Below are 20,400 nucleotides of genomic sequence, written 5' to 3' on the forward strand. Positions count from 1 at the left end.
TTATTTATAGTAAAACACCAATAAGAAAGCAAAAGAGCCTATGTAACCTCTCCTAAGATCAGGGCAGCCTTTTGACTGGGAGAGATGCAAACCCCTGCTAACATTTTTGCCCTAATATTTTCTTATTTGTATAAAGAAAATATTGTTGAATGGTCACCATGGGACTTTTATTCCATTTATAATTTCAATAAATTCTGTCACTAGCTGCAGTAGCCTCCATGGCAGGAGGTCATGAGTGCCTTTTCCCTTCAGTATCACTTCCCCACCAAAACGCCACTCTGTCTAGCATGAGCATCATTGATGAGGATATGTTGTGGTAGCAGGTTGTGAGATTAATTAATTACCATTTTCCTGCCCAAAAAAATCCATCCTATGCTCACTCCCCTCTCACATCCCCAAGTGGCTTGGAGAAACACAGAGAGGAGTTGCCTGTGAGCCATGTGCCGTGAGTGGACTTTAGAGTGGGAATGGAGACCACAGTGGTCCTCCAACAGTCCCAGCCTGGCAGGGTTAGGTTTTGGAGGGATGCTGCTGGCAGGTAAAACCAGTGTCAGCCCAGGGGAGAGGCTGAATCAGGGCCATGCCAGCAGCAAGGGGGCTGGGGCACAGCTGACTCAGTACCAGCCAACAGTGTGTGCACTATGGGAAACCCCAGGGTCCTCTCAGACCTTGTTAATGCCCCCTTTCTGCAGAAATGTGTGTCAGTTGTGCAAAGTGTGTTAGAAAAGTATTGTAAAGGTGAACCTGGTGGGAAGAAATGATGATGTCTGACTCCAGTTCAGAAGGCTAAATGATTTCTTTATTATTACTATACTAAAATACATTAATATACTATTTAAAGGAGATACTAAAACTACAAACCTACTTGTTCTAACTACCATATCTGACTCACAACTCGTGACTCTCTCGCAAGAGTCCAGACACAAGTGGATCTGATTGGCCATCAGGCTCAAAAATCCTCACCAGAATCCAACCAAGCAATCACCCCAGGTAAACAATTCTCCAAGCACATTCCACATGAGAAAAACAAGGAGCAGAAATAGAAATTGTTTTCTCTTTCTTTCCTCTGTGCTGCTCTATGAAAAATCCTGAAAGAAAAAAGAATGTCCCTGTGACAGAAAAGTCTTTCCTTCTTTTCTGCTTTTGCATTGTTCCTGCATGGTAGCCTCTTTTTCCCCCAAAGAATGTTTCATAAAGTTGATGGGCCACCTACCTGAGAGCTGACACGTGTCTTTATGTAAGGTGAAAAAACAGGCTCGAATATCAACTTCCAGACATGGTTTCCAAATAAGCAACCCTGTAGGAGATGGATGGCTTTTCATTAGGTTTGATTGTCCCCAGTCCTCAGCACACAGTGCCCCCATTAACAGATTAAAGAATCTTTTGTCTCCTCTTGTCAATACTGTTCCCACTGGAAAAAGTATTGTTTCTGTGCCCGATTAATCAATTATTTTCCTGACAGGGTTGCCAGATCACAGGGCAATTAAAGTTTAATGTGTAGCTTGGACTGTTCTCACTGCCTTTTGATGTTTTGGGTAAGAAGGGAGAATAGAGTTGTATCATTTTAGCACTTTTTACATCTCTCTGAAGAATTTCTTAAGGTATTTGCAAGGTCAAAGTGATAAAGAAACAGTGGGAAACAGTATCGTTGGTGGTGTCCTACGAATGTAATAATGTTCCGTACAATAATTTTTCACAACAATGCAAACTGTAATTAAGGCTGCAAAATAGTTTTCTTCCATCATCTCTGTGTTTCCATTTACTTTTAATTCACTGAGTTTATTCTTTCCCTGAGCATGCAGTGCCATCATTGTCATTCAGTGGTGGGCTTCCCTTCTGAAAGCAAAACTCAGACTGCATCTTTTTTCAGAAGTCTGGAGCCAGACTGAACTCTGCTGCTGAGCTCTGAAGCCTGTGGGGCCCTGCAGTGAGGATTATATGCTTATCTCAGTTAAGAAGGATTTAGCACCATCGGGAGCATACAGAGATTATCTACTGAGCTCATGCAAAAAACTGTGATAATCTGTGCAAGAGGTGGTTTGTGAGGTCCTTCCCATAAACCCTGGGAACTCAGGGCAAGTGCTGGGTTTGCTGGTGGCCCTGTAAAGGACATGAAATGTGCCCACCTTTATTCATATGAAAGCCTTTTTCTCACATTCTGCTGCTGTTAGCTGGGGTCTTGGGTATGGATTGATGATTGATACCAATTTGCCAACTACTTAGGGATTACATTTCTAGCCACAGACCTGATAAGCAAACTGCTGCTTAGGAAACCCCAGAAAAGAAATGTGTATAGGCCTATCGGCATTGGCAAAGTTGTTTGAGACAGTGTTTGTGCCCCTCCCTCTCACAAGGTTGTTTTCTGTCATTGAAGTATACCTATGTCAATGATGAAACTAAGGAAATACAGAGATACGAAAAAGTCCCTATCTGTCTACATGAGAAACATTTCTGTGTTTCAATCCACGTGTTTGCTTTCCTCCATTTTTAAACTGTATTTTAAAAAACAGAAAAGTCTATGATAGGAAATTATTTTTCCACTGTATTTCTTACTGAAGTCAGAGAATTAGAAGAACATGTAAGGTCATCCATTGAAAGCTGTGAACTTTTGCTTAGTCCACCAGCTGTGGTAACCTCATTGTTTCACATTTCATATATTTACTCTGATTATAATCACGGATGCTGTAAATAAATCATGTCAGTGCTACCTAATAATCTAAGTAAATTATCAAATTCGAAGGCTAACTACAATATAAATACTACTATAAATAATGCTTTTTCTTGTTTAGACAGCATGAACTAAACATTTTCTACCTGGTGGTTTACTTATTTAATTAATTATTAATTCATTTATTTATACCTACTAGTTAGACAAGGACTGTATGGAAGGATTTTTGATGTGAGAGGAGAAATATTTGAGTAATAGGGTCCCAGTCATCTCTTCTGTTCCCCAATTTTCTGCCATGCATCTACAGGAAAGTAGCTGAGAAAGGGAGTCTCTAGCATTTCTTGCTGTGGTTGCCACTGGGAAAATAGTCTTCCTTTTCCTGTCATCTTACATGTATATTCTTACCAGCTATTAACGAATATGTCCAAAAGACAAATATAGCTGTAATTAGCAACCCCCGCTAGTCATGACGAGACTTGCTGTGTGTTGCACACCTGATCCACAGAGACACCATCTATGTTTTACACCTCCTCTCTGGAGACACCCACACGTCCCAAACAAAAACACAAATCAGGATCTCTGCAGGGCTTGGCAGACAAGCAGCCAGAGATCCCGAATTCCTTAGGAGCAATACCAGAATCCCAGCAAAAAATACACCTCTAGCTCCTTCCTGCTCACTGCTTCATTCCAGCCCACAGGAGAAAGTCATTTGCTTCAGCTGAAGGAAAATAATTAATTAAGAATTAATTTATTTTAATGGTTAGGGGCCATAATGTCTGGTCAGTCTTTTTTCTGCTTCTTGGCAGAAGCTGGCTGGTTGAACATGTCTTCATAGGTGTCAGCTAGAAACAAAAGTGGTCCTGGCACTAGAAGACCCCTTGTTGTGTGGATGGGATTAATGAGTGACAGATAGCACGGTGCAGATATAACTTACCATGCCTGAAAACTGACAGCAAGCCCAAGAGCAGCCTGGCATATCTTGGCAGATACCTCCAGCTATCTCCCCAGCTGAGTACAGGAGACAACTAACACAGGTGGTTACCTGTGGCCCTACTGCCAGAAACTTCCTTCATCTCCCTCCCCCACTCCCATGTTCGCACCTGTGTTATAAAATAAGAGTTTTCAGTTTTAACACCAAAGGAGGAAAAACCCCAACCAAACAAACAAATAAAACCAACAGAAATAACACAGCCAATTTATGGCCATGTACTTGAATAGGATAGGAAGATGAATACCAAAATTTAATTTTTTTGATATTGCAATTTGTGGGAGAAGCCTCCCCTGGAGTTCTAATCTAGCACTTTAAAATGGCTTCTTCCAGTTAAAATAAGTATTTCCCATATGCTTGACATATTGCTGCATAAAATGAAGGAATGCAGGGGGGGGAAAAAGTATGTTTACATACAAAACATACCCCACATGCATATTTATATTAAGAGAGAGAAAAATATTTTATTTATCTATGTATAACTTGACACTTTCAACATTTTATGTAAATAAATGCCAAATGAAGAAGATTGTATGGAACATTAGTGGGCTATACTTCCTCATTTCCATTTTTCAAATCTGGCTATGATTGCATGCAAGTACCTCAAACAGTGAACATCTGGGTGGCTTGAAAGCAACTGAAGCATGGTTTTGCTGTAAGATAGACTCTTACTATAAACTTACAGATTCAACATTTACTGGTGAAATTTTTTGTTCTGAGCAGCCTCAGACCAGATTTATAATAAATGTGATAATTTAGCAGTATCAGTGGGGCCTTAATAATATTAATATCTAAGGTCTAACAAACTCTTTTATAATTAGGGTGCAGTTTAACATACATATCCTTGGAACTTTTCCAGGAAACGGCACTGCACAGACAAAGCTTTCATCCAACTTCATGTTTGACACTTTATACAATGGAATTACTATTTTCCATCTCTTACCTCCAGATTTAGGACAATTTATCTCCGATTCTCTTTTGTTTCTAGGTTTCAAAGTGCAATTTCCTGCACAAACGAATATATTCATGGTTCAGGTTGTCCACCCACCCACCCAGTTACCTGTCTCAGCTAGCCCAGTTGCTGGAAGGAACATATAAAGCAAGTTCGTAGCTTGATGCTGGAGTGATATAATCTTTACTTAATCTACTTAGTGTTTAAAAATGTAAATGTTAGCAGCTATCTCAAATACTGGAGCACTGCTCTCATATAAGTTGTATGCTTTACAAAGCAGTAATTGTACTCTTCTGGGAGGTTGAAAGTCTCCCAGCGTCTGAGACATGGAAAATTGAAAGAGTAGTTTACATCTGGTAGGAGCAAAATGTTGCAACTGTATCTCAAACACTTGCAATTTGGAGCTCTAAAACCCCCAGGGCATGTTATGTGCTCTAACAATATAATTAAATATGTTGTATCATGCTAAAAAAAGCCAATTTGAGCGTCCTTTTCCTGTCTCTTTTTTCACCTTAGAAAGAAATCCAGTACTTGAACATGGAACATTAGCTCTTATTAAAAATTAATCATTTTAAGAAACTAAATAAATTAGCATATGTGTTTGTAACATTGATTTCAGCCTTTCTTTTTCCCAACTGTTTCAATAGCTTTTTGAATATAAGGTTTGGCTCCTTCCTTGGGTTTAACTTCTCAGATCTGCAGTTTGCTTATCAAGAACAAAAAGCAGCTGATGCTTGCTGAAGAAGGGAGAGTAGCTCTGGGTGTTCTCAGTGCATCCACAGGAGCTGGCAAGGAAAGTGCAGCCCTAGTGTTCTGACTGCCCACACTGCTTGCCATTGGGTCACTCCCTGGCTCTGCTTTGGCTGCTCCATACGAATCTTTCCCAGACAAACCTGATGTAGTGTGGTCATGCACTAATTGGTGTGGACATAAACGAGGCTACTTCATTTCAGTGGTCAAGACTACCTCCTTCATTTAGTGGTCAAGACACAGCCCTCCATTCCTCCAGGGGAGGATTTCTCAGCAAGCCAAGATGGTTCCTCATCTTTTACAGATTTTTGTAAATATGGCAAGAGTGGATCCCCTCCTGCCATTATCTTCTCAAAGAGAGGAAAGAGATGTGCAGTAAGGGGGTGTGGTGTCTGTGTGTGTGCACGACTGCACGTGCACATCTCCCCCTCTCTTTGTTTAGACCTCTGGGCATTGCTCCCATGTAACCTTTGTTCTGCTTATGAGCCCTTCTGTTCTTATTTTGGCAACACTCACAAATATTTACTCATGTTCATAAACAACCACCAATTCTATCTTTTCAGGTAAAATATCAAGAGAGCATGGCTCACCTGGGTGAACGTAAATGGACTCACGTGTTCCCTTTCCTGATGGTAGGTATTTCTGTGTGTACATGTCTCTCTAGTGTGCAAAGATAACAGGGTTCTGCTTGGGTTATTCATAACCACCTGTGAATGGTAGCAGACCCACACATGACCTATGGAGTGAACCTCAATGTAGATCATTTTCATTCCATAAAACACCTGAGAATGTGCAGTTTAAACCGTGGCTGCTAGGAAGGAGGGGGAAGGAGAAGGACCCAGGATGGAGCAGAGACAGAAAGTGCTGGAAGAGCACATTAGCCTGGCTGTGACATGAAGCACAGCCCTACTGTGGTTGAGGCCTGAGGCAATGCATTATCTCTGGTTGTTATAGTTGCCCCTTGCAGTCACATTTATGAAAGCTCATTAGAGCTGGGAGTCATGAGGACGTGAACTTGGGCATTTGCTTGTGTGGGAGAGCATGTGAGTTAACAGGTCAGGAACCGTGGCCTTCAGTGTTTTAAGGACTGGCAGTAACAGCAAGCATGAATGTCAGTCTCTGAGAAACTCTTGGAACTACCAGGTTGCTGAAACCTGCATCTGCTGCCATTTAAATAGTGTCACCACTTCTGCTTCTGAGCTTTAGGTGTGTTTCACTCTGCAGTGCTGGCCCTGCTGCCTGTTGAACTGCAGCAGATGTGCAAGGGGAGGGGGTGAGGCATGGAGGACGATGGCAGTGGAAGTGACAGTGCTCTGGAATGCTCTCTGGTGACAGGTCTCCCTGGTGTACTCTGCCAGTGCCGAATACTCCAACTGCGGTGAGAACGAGTACTACAACCAGACCACTGGCATGTGCCATGACTGCCCCAAGTGCGAGCCGGGTGAAGAACCTTACATGGTAATACCAGCTTCTGCTGCTGCTGGGGGGAACATATCAAGCACTAAATGCAAAAAACCCAAATGCTTTGTTGTGTGGAAGTAATGGGTAGGAAAGGAAATGGGAAGGCTGAGGATGCAGAGCAGGAGCACTCACACCTCCAAGTGTGCCGTGGGAGCGAGGCATCTTGCATGCACGCCAGCAGTCCATATCCCAGGAGCAGCCTGTTAAAAGGGATACTGTAAAAATGGAAAGGTAGAAGTTGCATACACAGTCTCTGAGTCTGTTCTCATCTCAGTAGTTATTTAGAATCTGATGCTGACATTCCAACACAGAGTGATAAATCGGTCAGTCTGGCTTGCTTGCCCTCACACTGACAAGTTAATTTTGCTCTCCTGCTAAGATATTTCGGCACTAGAGGAACTTGGATGTTTCTGCAATATTTTAAATTATGGTTCCTAAGTAACCATTTGATTTACAGTAGATAATTATTGCTTATTTAAAAAAAAATAAATTACTGAAATCCTGTTTGATTTTAATGGGATAAACATCCTATTGCAAGCATTTCACACAGTTGGTAGTCCCAAACAAGTATGTTTGAATAACCAGTTTGGTTTAGTTTTATTTAATCTAAATGCAATGTTCACCTGGGACATGTGAGTCCAGAGATTACAAAATCTCATCCAAACACTGCCTTTTGGGTTCCCTCTGGGGTCTCCTAGCCTGAAACTGCTGATAGCCCTGCTGCAGCTGTGTTTCTCCTGTAGGAATCTTCTCTATTCTTCCATTTTCAGTTCACTTTCTATCCAACCCGCAGCTGAAATTCACTTCCACAATATGCTGGACTATGATAGAAGTAGTATGGGGAGCCACTCAAAAACAGTATGATTCTCCAGTTCCCCTTCTCCCTCTCCAGCACTCAGTGTGCTGCATCCTCATATCCCTGCATGGTCTTTTTAGGATAAACACGAACAGGCCAAAGGACAGACTCCTTTCCCTTTGTGCTGCAAGGCCAATGGGGCAGGCTGTGAGCATTCTCTTTTGCTAGAAGTTGGTGTGCAGCACAAGACTGCTTTTGAGTGACTGTGTGTTGTTGCAGACATGTGGATATGGCACCAAAGATGAGGACTATGGCTGCATCCCCTGCCCTTCTGAGAAGTTTTCCAAAGGAGGTTACCAGATATGCAGACGGCACAAGGACTGCGAGGGTTTTTTCCGAGCCACAGTCATGACACCTGGGGATCAGGAGAATGACGCAGAGTGCGGTCCTTGTCTCCCAGGGTAAGGACTTATCCACGGACCTTTGCTCTGCCCAAGGAGAGGCAGAGGAGGTACTGGGTACTCCCTCTACTGGGAGGTACTCTTCAGATGTCAAAATCTCTGACAGCCTCTCCATGTCAAAGCTGACTGTAGGTACAATACTGGTAAATTATGCTTTTTCATCTCTACTAAAACAACACATTTAAATGTTTCAAAAGCATTGGTAAGTTTAATAAACACAGAATCATAAAACAGTTAGGCCTGGAAGGGACCTAAAGAAGATGTTTTTAATCTTACTGAAATCTCACTGTTTGGAACAACTTTTTCCTCTTACTAGAAATGGAAAGGGAACAAGCACAGCTATGCAGTGCCGTTTTAAACACTTGAAGAAATCCAGCTTGGCCTCCAGGTGTAGCTTCAGAGGGTCACCTTCTGAGTCCTGCCTCCTACATATGAGCTGCATGACAGCACCTTAAATACCCTCTAGGGTCTGTGCTGGCACTACAGCATGTTTAGGGACATAAAATATCTCCTCTCCAGATGTGAACAGCTGGCACATTTGTCAGTGGTTGACAGTATTAGCCAACATAGCTGTTCAGTGAGATTTACCAAGGCATTTTAGTCTCTGGGGTCCTTTCTACACAACAGAATGGAGTCTGAGGAGCTGTTAATGTTGTGTATGTAGTGTTGTTCAGAGTCAAAACAAGTTTCAGGGCTGGCTGAAGGGGCTTAAAATAGGTGCTCTTTATCAAGTCCATCTTTGTAATGGTCTCACACTCGGTATAATTCTCATTATAATGGTGAGAAAGAAATTGCTACATTGGATATGTATATCCTTGACAATATTACATCTGAAAGTCTGCAAACTCAAGCATATATATGCACTCTTGATGGTTTTTTTTGTAGGGTAAGTAAATACTCTAAAGTACAACCTCACCTTATATACCTTTTCAGCTTCTGCCGCTATTCCTCTTTGGTTCAGAGAGTAATTCCTACTGACATTTGGCTTTTGTGCAGTTTGCAGATGCTGTATAACCCACACTCCTTATAGTACAGGAAGCCCTGTTAAAGAGGCCCTGCAAGCTTCCAGGTTTATTTTATCAGTAAGTCTTTGTGAAATGTTCACAGTTTACAAATAAAATGAAGGACTTGTCTAGCTGCCAGCCAAACAGACTGATGATGTGACTTGAAAAAGCTCCCTCTTGACTTCCCCTCATGCATTATAAAGAGCAAGAAACTTAAATAGTGGTCACAGTTGCTGTTTTGCAATTTTTGTCAGGACTAATGAGGTCACCCAGGTGGGAACAGGGTGCTGGCTGAAAATAATCAGCTTGCACAGCTGGTGCTTGGGGAGAAATCTCAAAACATCGTGTTTGCACAGGTGTGGCCTGTAGCAGAAACTGGTCTGCCGGAATCTGGCTGTGTGCCGCTCCTCCTGCAACGCTCAGGTCCTGGGATTGTTTGGCAAAGCCAGCAGTTAAGGAGAAACACCCTCTCAGCCCAAGCTTGAATAGATGGAATTCTCTAGATAAACTAAATATGAGCTAAGACAAGCTCTGAAGCTGCCCTGACTCCTCATGCTACTTAGAGTCCTCAGAGTTTGCTCCTGTGTGCTGTTGGGTGAAATGCAGAACCTGTGTGTCAGAGCAAAGAGCTGGTGAGTGGCTGATGGTCCTTAATGTCCCCTGTGCCACAGGGACAACCAGGTACCAGGGTGAATGGCAGCTGGCAGGGTGCTCTCTCGCCTGGGCAGTAAACCTCAGAGAGCCCCTGAGCGGGTGTGAGGGATAAAAACAAGGTTTCCATTTTTAGAGGATTGCTTCCATAACACACTGCAGACCTGCCCAAGGTAACAGCCCACATGCTGCTGTTTGCACTTAAGGACATCTCATCCCTTTGCTATTTTTCACCAGCTCAGTAAAGAAGCCTGAGGAAAAGATGAGCATATGGCACCTTCTGCACAAAAGTTTTCAGACAAAATACCACTGAAGGGGCAGCCTTTCCCAGTGGTTACAAGAGCCATCCTCCGCACTTTATCTTAAAATAAGTGCTGGATAATTATATATTTTTCCTTCAGTTTTCTTTTTTTTTTCAGTATTACTGATGACCAATTTTAGGGAAGGAGGCCTTTGGTACAAGAGGAGAGGTCATCCACTGCTTCTTTGTGTTCCCTCTCATATAAAATAGAAACAACACTCTCGTGCTCACAGGAACTGTGCAAGACAGGGAAGATTTTAAAGGCTTAGTTCCAAAGCTGTGATCCTCAAAACCGAAGTCCAGTTGCCAGTGAACTCTAGAGGTACCTAGACTGAACCTCCTGGGACACTGCAGGTTTTGTCCTCTGCTCCCTGCCCAGAAGCTCTTCCATCATGCCAAATAGACAGGTTAAGAATGTGGAAATTAGGTGTGACTCAGGCTATTTCCCTCAATGGGGTGATCCATTAGGTGTTCCTGGAGTGAGAATGAGATCACAGCTGACTACAAGCAACAATGGCAGGTCAGAGCAAGGGTCTCTCTAGCCTGGTTGTCTGTCCTCATTCAGTAGTGGCCATAAGGAGTAAGAACAGGGCAAGTACAATAATTACACATATTCCTTATGCTGTCCCAGAACCTATTTTCAGCTTGGGATAAGTCTCCAGTCCCCGCACAAGATAGAATTGCAGTGGGGTCATTTTCTTTTTAAATGCAGTCAGAAATGCCTCTTCTACTGACATTTCCCCATTTCCTGTATTTGTCTATGGCTACAGCAAATGCAGGATCAGTTCTCTGAGAGGTTTTAAGAGAAGGAGTGAATGCTTCTCTGTTTTCTGCATGAAAAGGTTTAGCCAGTGAATTTCTAACAAAACTAAGTCCCACCCTTGCTGCTGTGGATAAGGGAGCAGATGCCTTCACCAAGGATACTCCACCTTGATGTCTCTCTGCAGACTGTTCCCTGCTGAGAACAGCACCCACCCCTCTCCACCTCCTGTGCCAGCCCCAGGTTCTCTGTTAGGGTGGGAGCACAGACCTAAATCTGGGTCCAAGTCCCTGAGTCTGGAATGACACCACCAAGGTTAGCCCGAGATAAGCCAGTTTGGCGTTAAGCAGGAAAACAAGTCCATTTTTGAGTCTAGCCTCTATTCTTGGATTTTGCCTGTAGCCTCTCCAAACCTGAGCCTGGCAGGTGCCAAGGAAAGAAAGAATAAACATCATAGTGAAAGAGTAATACTCTGAAAATTTATTTTGTTATTAGCGGGTCACTTCTCTGTAGTTGGTGATATAAAGCTATCACGTATTTCCAACATTACCTTTAATATCTGGTGCTTTGGAAAGTAACCAGAAACACAAATCTGTTGCCAGTACTTCGTGGGGGTGAGTCATTATGCTTGCAACTGCAGAGTTTCCTACTCACATGAGTGAATGGTTGCCTACCATGAGTATCCTCTTCAGTTTTTTTTACATGTCCTCCACCATTCTGCATTGTGGTGAAAACCAAGAATTCTTCCACCAGCTTGATTTAATTAATTGTCAGAAGGATTGTTTGTCTTTCCTAAACCAACACAGCTATTGGACTGTGGATCCTAACTGTCTTGTATTTTTCTTCACAGATTTATATGTATCTTTGGGCTTCCACACTTTTTTTTTTGTGGTTTGGCAGTCCTTTCCTGTGTATTTATTACAACCTAAAATTATGTAGGCCTCATAAGAGAGGAAAGATGAAGTTTTGTTCCTGAGAGAATGGTAGAGTGGCACATGAGGCACAAGAGGTATTTGAAGGATGTAGTGAGGGTGAATCTTTTAAAACCAGTAAGAAAGAAATGAGGAGCTATGTGTAGCTCCCCTACTCTGTGAGCTTGTTCCAGTTCCTGCCTCCCCTTTGCATCTCTGTGTATTCCATTTCCTGGACCTGTATCTCTTATTTGTCATTCGTTGATACACCAACTGATTTTGGACCATTTCAGCAGTGATTTCCTAACAATGCATACATTTTCCAGAAAAACCCCATACTTCACATGCATAGGCAGGTATATAAGAGCAGAAAGCAGATCCCAGTTGCATAAAATGTTTGTAGTGTTGAGTTCCTGTCTCCGCAGAATAGATTAAGAATTTATTCATCTCTTCATTAAAATATGTAGTGATTTACAAGTGATTTGTAAAGACATATCTGTAACATCAACAGTATGATGTTACATCAACATATGTATGATTCTGATGTAATTACTCATTAAGGTGCATGTGGATCCAGCTCTTGAGTAGCCAATTACCATATTTCAACACCAACTTTATTAGCAGCCCAGAAGTTCAAATTTTGAAAACCTTTCCTTCACACTTTAATTCCACTATCAAGGACTAATTTATAAACAATACAGCAAGGAAATTAAAAAAAAAAAAAAAAAACAAACCTGTGAAACCTAATCTGCCTTGCTCTGTGAGGTTGTTTTTCCCCTGTATTTTTTATTATGATCTGGCTCAGATTTGGTTCTAAGATTACAGAGATTATTCTTAATGTGTTTGTGAGAAAAATTAGCTAACCATATCCAAGTGGTCTTGCTTGAAAGATTACTGCGTCAAAAAACTGCATTCTCTTACTTTGAAAAATCTTATTTCAGGGCATGCTGTAAACTGCAGCTTGAACTCAGCAGGGAGACTAATGTTGTTTTAGGCAATGTTACCACTTCTTGTCATGTCTAGATGTTTGATTAATTACATTTTAGGAGGAAAGGAAGAAGAGAAACACAGTGCCTATTCAAGCAATTTGAAAAAAAAAGAATAATCTTTGCCTCGGATTGCTTATAAAAGTTTTTTTTAATGATTTTATCTCCCTATAATTGGTTGCTGCCGAACCGTGTTCAGTCATATCATATTAATTTGCACTGTTTTGCCTCTTCTTGCCCTTCACTGCAGTTACTACATGCTGGAAAACAGACCTCGGAACATCTATGGGATGGTTTGCTACTCGTGCTTGCTGGCGCCTCCCAACACCAAGGAATGTAAGTGTTCTGATGTTTCTATGCACTTCATCTGGTTTTGACTTAAAATCATCTGGAAGCTCAATGTGAAATCTTTCAGTGATGATAATTATGTTCAAACAATAAACCCAGCTCCAGTTAAGCAATTTCTGCTTCCAACTAGCCTTGCCAGCAGAGGGAGAGAATGCTTATCATTTGAGGAAAAATCAGAATCTTTGATTTTAGGATCATTTGTTCTCCAGTTTTCATCTGTTAAGATATCCCATGCAGGACTTATTAGGGTTACTTAACCAGTAGCTCCAGGAAATCCCATATCTCTGTATTTTTTTGTAACTGAGTTTCAGTTCAGCTGTAAAGAAAACATGGCAAAATTTGTAGATTTGTAATTTGTAGGAGTAAAAGGGTATCACACTTTTTCATATCCTTTTGCTGCAAAATGATTCAAGGGTTAACATTGATGTCTGGTGGTCAGCACTGATAAGAGAATTAGTTCTGCAGATTTCATGGACAAAAGGATCTCTAGTTTGCTAATTGAGGAAATCGTGTGAATGTGTGTGTGACACTCTAGAGGCACCTGTTCGTTTGCATAACATGTATGTGCAATGGCTTATCCATCCTCATGTCATGGGGAGGAGGGACAGCTCACACCAGCATTGTCCTGCAGAGGCAACCCCCCAGAAAACTGCTGTCTCCTTTCGGGGGCAAAGAAAGTGAAAAAAAAAAAAAAAAAAAAAAAAAAAAAAAAAAAAAAAAAAAAATTAGGCTCTCTCTGAATGATCAAATTACTTTGACACCCCCTCAGGGAATCTGGAGAAGATCAGGTCAAAAAGCTTTCAAACAAAACAACAAAAACCCAAACAAACAGAAAAAATGAGTAGTTCCCCAGCAAAATCTGGTGCCTCTAAAACCAAAATCCTGTCCATGTTCTCTTCTTTTAGAAATCTTTGTCATGAAAAGGAGTTGCAATATTTTGTCTGCTTGATTTGAAAGCAGGGGCTGGAACTCCCAGAGCATTTATTTATGTACATAAATAGCAATTGCTTCGTTCAGATGCTGCAGAACTGTGTGTCACTGGTGCTCTGGGAGTCACTTTAAAGGAGGATAGGACATGAACATCTACCACTTTCCTACAGTTTAAGAGTTTGGAGGAGCCAGGGGTTGATCACCACCTCACAGAGCTCCTGTGAGCATAGCAGTCCAGAAGGAGGCATCTCCCTGAGCTGACTGAATGCAGTCACTGCTCTGTTGTACAGCTGCTTGTCCCACTTGGCTGCAGAAACCCACCCAGCCCTGAGATTGCCCTTCTGCCTGAGACAGTGGGCTTGGGTGAAGAGCAGGGGAGCGTGATTTTGGTGAGATAACATCTGTTTAGGAGGTGAGGTAAGGGTGCTAGGGAGGACCCAAATGCCAGATACAGGAAGAAGGTGCAGAGGTAACTGAAAACACAAGGGTAGGAAGATTGTGGTTTATCCCCAACTGACAGTCCAGACCTAGACAGCCAGTCATTTACACCCACCCACACAGGGAAGAAAACCAGCAAGGTAAAAGTGAGATAACTCAACAAATGAGATAAAGACAGTTAAATAGGTAAAGGAAAAGCTACACACATGCAGCAATGCAGAACAAGGAGTCCATTCTCTGCTTTCCATGGGCAGTTCAGTATGCCATGGGGATACTCAGCCATTCCCAGGAAAGCTGAGCTACATCACATGTAATAATGACTTGGGAACACCAGCACCATCACTCTGAAGTGCTCCACTTCCTCTTCTTCCCCAGCTTTATATGCTGAGCATGACACCACATGGTGTGGGATGTCCCTCTAGTCAGCTGGGGTCAGTTGTCCTGGCTGTGTCCCCTCCCAGCTCCTTGTGCACCCAGAGCCCCCTCACTGATGGGGTGGGTGAGAGGAACAAAAGGTGCTGCGTAAGCACCACTCAGCAATATTGAAAATATCTCTGAATTATCAACACCTTTTTGTTCACAAATCTAAACCATAGCCCCATACTAGCTGCTATTAATAAAATTAACTGTACTCCAGCCATTCCCAGCACATAGACTCACGTGGGACATGAGGGGATAAGCAGTTGCACCTGGCTGCCCCTTTGGTGGGAGTAGAACCATGCATACTGCTAGCCCATAGCTGGAAATTAATCCCTTCCTCAGCTCTGACAGTCTGTCTCAAACACATGCTGAAACAGGTTGTTAGTAATATCTGTCATGGTATAACTTACTGATTTGGGAAGAAACTACTAGGCCTTATGGCTTTTACTCACCTAAAAGAAAATAAATCTTTATCTTTTGTAGGATATCTGGCAGATACAATAGGTAATGTGTTTCTATTAGGAAAATATGATCAGCAGAAGTGATCAACTACATGCAATTTTTAGCTTGATAAACACAAGAATAAATATGTATTATCTTTGTGAGGCATTTAGGCAGGTGCATAAACCAACAAATTGATTGGGTACTAAGATAAAAGAAAACATTAGCCCTAGAAGCACTAAATATTTCCATTTTAATCAAGTCCATGAAGCCAACCATTTGATTACAAGTGTTCAAAAAGCAAGAAAGTGTCTCAAAATCCAAGTCCCTCAAACCAATAAGGTCAGGTAATTTGGTTTATGATACCTAAATCTCTGGACCCCATTTGGAATGGCAGTGCCCCAGTTCATAGGCATTAATTTGTACTCCAGCTGGAAAATCAGCCTTGCTGCAGGAACCCCCTGAAATGCTCCCTGTTGCTGTAGAAGGCAGTATAAAATCTGGTATTAGCAGATTATCTTTTTCACATATTTCATTGTCATCAGATTATACCAGTTGAAGCAAAGAAGAGGTGACATGTCAGTGTAGAACAACCGTGGAATTTTTTGAGGTTTGCAAATTCCAAACTCATCTAAGTGCTCTGCTTTGAGCACATAACCTTAACAAGAGGATGAGGTTTCTGTCACATGAAGGATAATACCAGAATTTTGGTAGGAATGGTTCCTTTGTGCAGAACAACCTCTGCTTATTAACTGGCTGTCAGGATGGAGAACCCAGTATGAAAACTCCAAGAAATCTTGGCCCCAGAAATCTTCAGTTCCTTTGTTGAAACTTCAGAATAGCTGAACAGCTTTCAGGAACCTAAACCCCACACTACAGTGTTGCATCTCCCCCAGAGCTCCTATTCTTCAAACTCTGGAGACTCTTCTTCACCACTGGAGAAAGGTGACCCAGCAGGTCACAAGGAAATGAGAATGGAAAATTTCTTAAAAATAGGAGGCTCAGGGTGACAAGCTCTGAGTTTACAACTCTATACAGAAAAATGAGGGCAGATAAATCCTGCTTCAGGCCTTCATTAGGGCTGAGACAGGATGGGAGAACAGTGGTACTTTCCTTAGCTGTAAACATTCCTTGCTGGGGAAGTGCCTGGACTATGTGTTACAGATGGCCACGTCCAGGGGTATGTGCCCCTGCATGGAAACTTGCTCAGGAAATTTGCCTGATGACACATTTCATCTGGCAGAAAAGTATTTGGGTTTGATCAAAGGGTAAGCAAATATCTTTTAGCTCATGTGCAGTCAATAAAATTTGAAATGGCCAAGGACATGAGATGCCCCATGCCCCAGCATCTGGAAATATTAGTGTAAAAAGGACTGGAAGTGAGAAAAAAATTCCTTGATGGGCCTGTGTCACCTTGTTGGGTTTTTTCCCCCCTCTCAAAGGACTTGAGACATAAATAACACAAAATAGCATGGAAAAGAGGGGGAGGAAAGGGAGATGATTCACAGAGGCCAGAGGTTTAATTGAGGTAAACATGTCACTAGTTTATGGTGTTGAGTCTCACTGGTCTGAAGGATGGGAGCAACAGTTCTGCAGCCTGGGAGGAAGAGGCTTCAGTGGCAGCCTGTGGGCAGCGGGCACATAGAGGAAAAGGGCTGTTCACACACGAGCATAACAATGTGTGTTGTGCAGCAGGAAGGTTTGTTCTTACTGTGAAGAAGGTGAACATCACCATAAAGACTACAGTTTGCCCCATCTTGTGCACTGTGAAACAGCTGTGTAAGATTTCTGGCCTCTCAACATGCAGCTCCCTCAAGTCTCCTGTGCAGGAGCTTCTGTGCTGAGCACAGAGGAGCACAATGTAAAACGCCAAAGGTGTGAGAGCTTCAGCTGTGCTTGAGGCAGATCATGAGCCATCAATGCCCCTTGCTGGCCTAAATGGGGATCTGATACCTCTGTGATAAATAACAGCACTGCAAAAGGGAGGGGAGGTAGGTTTTCCATGTAAATCAAACCATTAAGGTAATGAACACCAAACCACTCTGAGATGTGGCTTCCCACAGTAAATGGTGCTGGATTTTCCATCAACACCTCTGGAACTGCAGTCACTTCGGACCTCTGACTCTGTAGGCTGGGGTTTTCTTTGTTGTCTTTTTCTTTTATCCAGTGCAAAAGTATATGCAAAAGACAGAAGACAGAAACCCCATATATGGAGTTTCTCTGGCAGAGAGGTACAGTTACTGCTGGAAGAGATTTTGTCTTTTAGCAGCTGAAACTCTCAATTTTGTGTATTAATTCTCTTTCTCTTCAAACTTTGATATTTATCACTCCAATTCAAAAATGCTGGAGAAAAACAAAATCAAACCCTGCTACACTAACTTTAAGAACACTTACTTTGAAGTTGAATATACACAATTGCATCAAAAGTCCTTTTCCACTCACAGATTATTGGTCTAGAGAATTTCAGCAACTGATTGAGGGTTTTCTTTTTAATCCACTGTATATATTCATAAGTGTGTATGTGCATAAAATACTTCATGTTATTTTATTTCACCTTTTTTGCTGGATTTATTTATGAACAGAGATACAATAACCAACCTGTGTAAGTTTTTATGTCTCACACCTACCAATGATAGCTTGGGAAAATTAAAAAAGAAGAAAAATATTGATAAAGGAAAATATATGTGGTCAGGCTATTTTTTAAATACCAGAGAGCAAATGACATCTAGAAATAGAAAATATTATTTTTATCATTGTATCATTAGAACTTCAAAAATAACTAAACAGATGAGATGGAACAATTGACTAACAATTGATGTTTCATGTGACGAGCTGTACTCAGGGGGGCACATCCAAATCCATGTACTGAAGACTTAGAACTCAGCTTCCTTAATTGAAAGGCTTAACACAAACAAACCTATTGCCAAAACCACTTTATTAATTAAAATAATTATTTTAGAGATTTTTATTTTAACTTTCCATTCTTTGAATCACTAATTTCCATTCCTTGCCAGTTTTATCCTTTTGTAATACAATCAACATAAGGACCTCTTTTCCTTCTGTTTCAAATTATGCCTCCAAACAAATAGGCTTGTTATCTGGAACTAACATACTTTTTTTTCTTTTTTTTTTTTTTTGAGTTGCTTGATCTCTGAACACCCATTTCCTACTCATATGTGTACTGGGAAAAATGTTGAAGGCCGTGCTTTATTATTCACTGCTTGTATGGTCTGATTCTTCTTCTCTAAGACCTTGTCCATATTAGGAAAGGAACCCAATCTTAGGATAAAATTGGCCAGCTTTAGCCGTCAGCCCTCAAGGGGGATGAATCTGAGAAGAAAATGTGGCCTTTGCTGTCCTCAGCTGCTGGGAAAGCTGAGCTCAGGTATCCCTCAGGAGGTTATGTGGTCCTGGTGCAATTCTTCCCAATAAAACCACTCCAATGACTTTGATGTTTGCACTGGTGCTGGAGCTGCAGCTCCCACAGTGAGCACCACCCGTGCATGGGAGGCTCTGCAGGTCTCTGCAGGATTGCTATGACTGGGCTCAGGAGCTGAAAAACCTGCAGAGCTGCAGCCTTGGACCACCCATTGCAATGGTCTGGCCACCAGGACACTCGGGAAATGGGAGACCAGCTCCAGGCAGGTTTGCTCTCTTCCTTATGAAGCTCTAAAGTCATGACAGCAAAGTTTAAATAGCAATTATCCCCTTCATGTTGCACAGAGAAAGGGGTGATAACACTGAATTCCTGGATAGAAGATTAAGTCATGGAGTGGTTGTCTATGATTTTCCATTCTGTGCAATGATTACAGCTCCCAGTGAGTCCTAAAAAAAAACTTCAACAGATGCGAATAAATTGTCAGATTAAGGCCACGTGGCCTATAATCATCATAATTTTCCTGCCCTGGCAAAAGGAGAGAGAAATAAAATAGTTATAGACATTATAGAAAGCACAACAGAAAAAAAAAAAAAAAATCTTTCCTTTTATGTGATGAGATTACTTACAGAGAGATTGACCAAACTGAAAACAAAAGTCAGGGAGAACTTTCTTATCATTTTCAGAAGCTTAATTCTCAGGAATTAATTTACTTCATGCTCTTCCTGGTGTAATAGCTACCTACACTAACTGAAGTATCTACCTGTGACTCCAGAAGATATCAGAGTAACTTATATTATTCTGTAAAATAAAGATCACTCAGGCAATCCTGCGTTGCCTAGGATATATTCTGTTATCAGTGATATTTTCAGAGTGGGTTTATGTTTGGTTACTGAAATCATATGTAGGCACCTCAGAAAGCAGGTTGGCTTTGACAGCTGCTTTAGTTTTCATGACTTTTCAAGTGCACAGGCATTCCATTTGAAATGTTGTTTTCCTAAGTTTGAAAGCAAACCTTTCACATAAATACCTGAATATAGATTTACATTATTTAAATGTTCTGACCCCTGCTTTCTACATATCTAGGTCTTTATTTATGACTATGTTTAGTTAAAATCCATTTTTAACTTTGTCAGCCATAAACTGTCTACTTTTATAGAATTTCAACTCAGTATAATTTATTTTTCATCTCATATTTCAGGCTGATAGTTACTTATTTGCATGTGTCCTTTATCCTACTTCAGCCCATAAAAGAGTCTCAGTGATGACACTCACAGCTTGTCTGTGCCATTCGTAGCTAGACTATGCCTGGGAGAGGAAGGATGCATCAGGAGAAAGCAAACTGCACTCAAGAGCACCGAATAGATACACATATAGAGAGCAGATTTTTAAAATGTGTCTTATTTTATGATCACTCTGATAGTCTGTTGTGTACAGACTTTGGGGATTTTTATAACATGTTATTAAGTATTAAATAGACTCAAAAAAAATCTGTTGCTAGTTGTGAGCAGCAGTACTTTGAATGGACCAGTAAGCTGATACCCACAGCAACAGATGTCAGGGGCACATGTGGTCTCCTACTGCACCAGATTTTATTCGCTCACAAACACTTGCAAGGGGGCATGGTGGTAAAACCTTTCCCTGTACCCTCCCCCTCCTCCTGTCATAAATCTGGTAGTTTTGTTTGTTACTTCTTATTGTAAGTTCTGTCTCAAGGTACAAGAACAACTGGAATAGTCTGTTACATAAAGCAGAAAG

At 41.5% G+C, this 20,400-nt stretch overlaps 1 protein-coding gene across 1 annotated transcript in view; it reads left to right on the plus strand.

The window, feature by feature from the left end:
* Positions 1–20,400, plus strand: part of EDAR (ectodysplasin A receptor) — a 72,111-nt gene that overhangs the window by 40,253 nt on the left and 11,458 nt on the right. The window contains exons 2-5 of the mRNA XM_053970828.1: positions 5,922–5,990; positions 6,694–6,816; positions 7,895–8,076; positions 12,940–13,025. Of these exons, the coding sequence (XP_053826803.1) occupies positions 5,940–5,990; positions 6,694–6,816; positions 7,895–8,076; positions 12,940–13,025 (442 nt within the window). The 5' untranslated portion in view covers positions 5,922–5,939. The remainder of the gene's footprint in view (positions 1–5,921; positions 5,991–6,693; positions 6,817–7,894; positions 8,077–12,939; positions 13,026–20,400) is intronic.

The sequence above is a fragment of the Vidua macroura genome, chromosome 2 (genome assembly GCF_024509145.1).
Source record: "Vidua macroura isolate BioBank_ID:100142 chromosome 2, ASM2450914v1, whole genome shotgun sequence".
In the NCBI taxonomy this organism is placed as follows: Eukaryota; Metazoa; Chordata; class Aves; order Passeriformes; family Viduidae; genus Vidua; species Vidua macroura.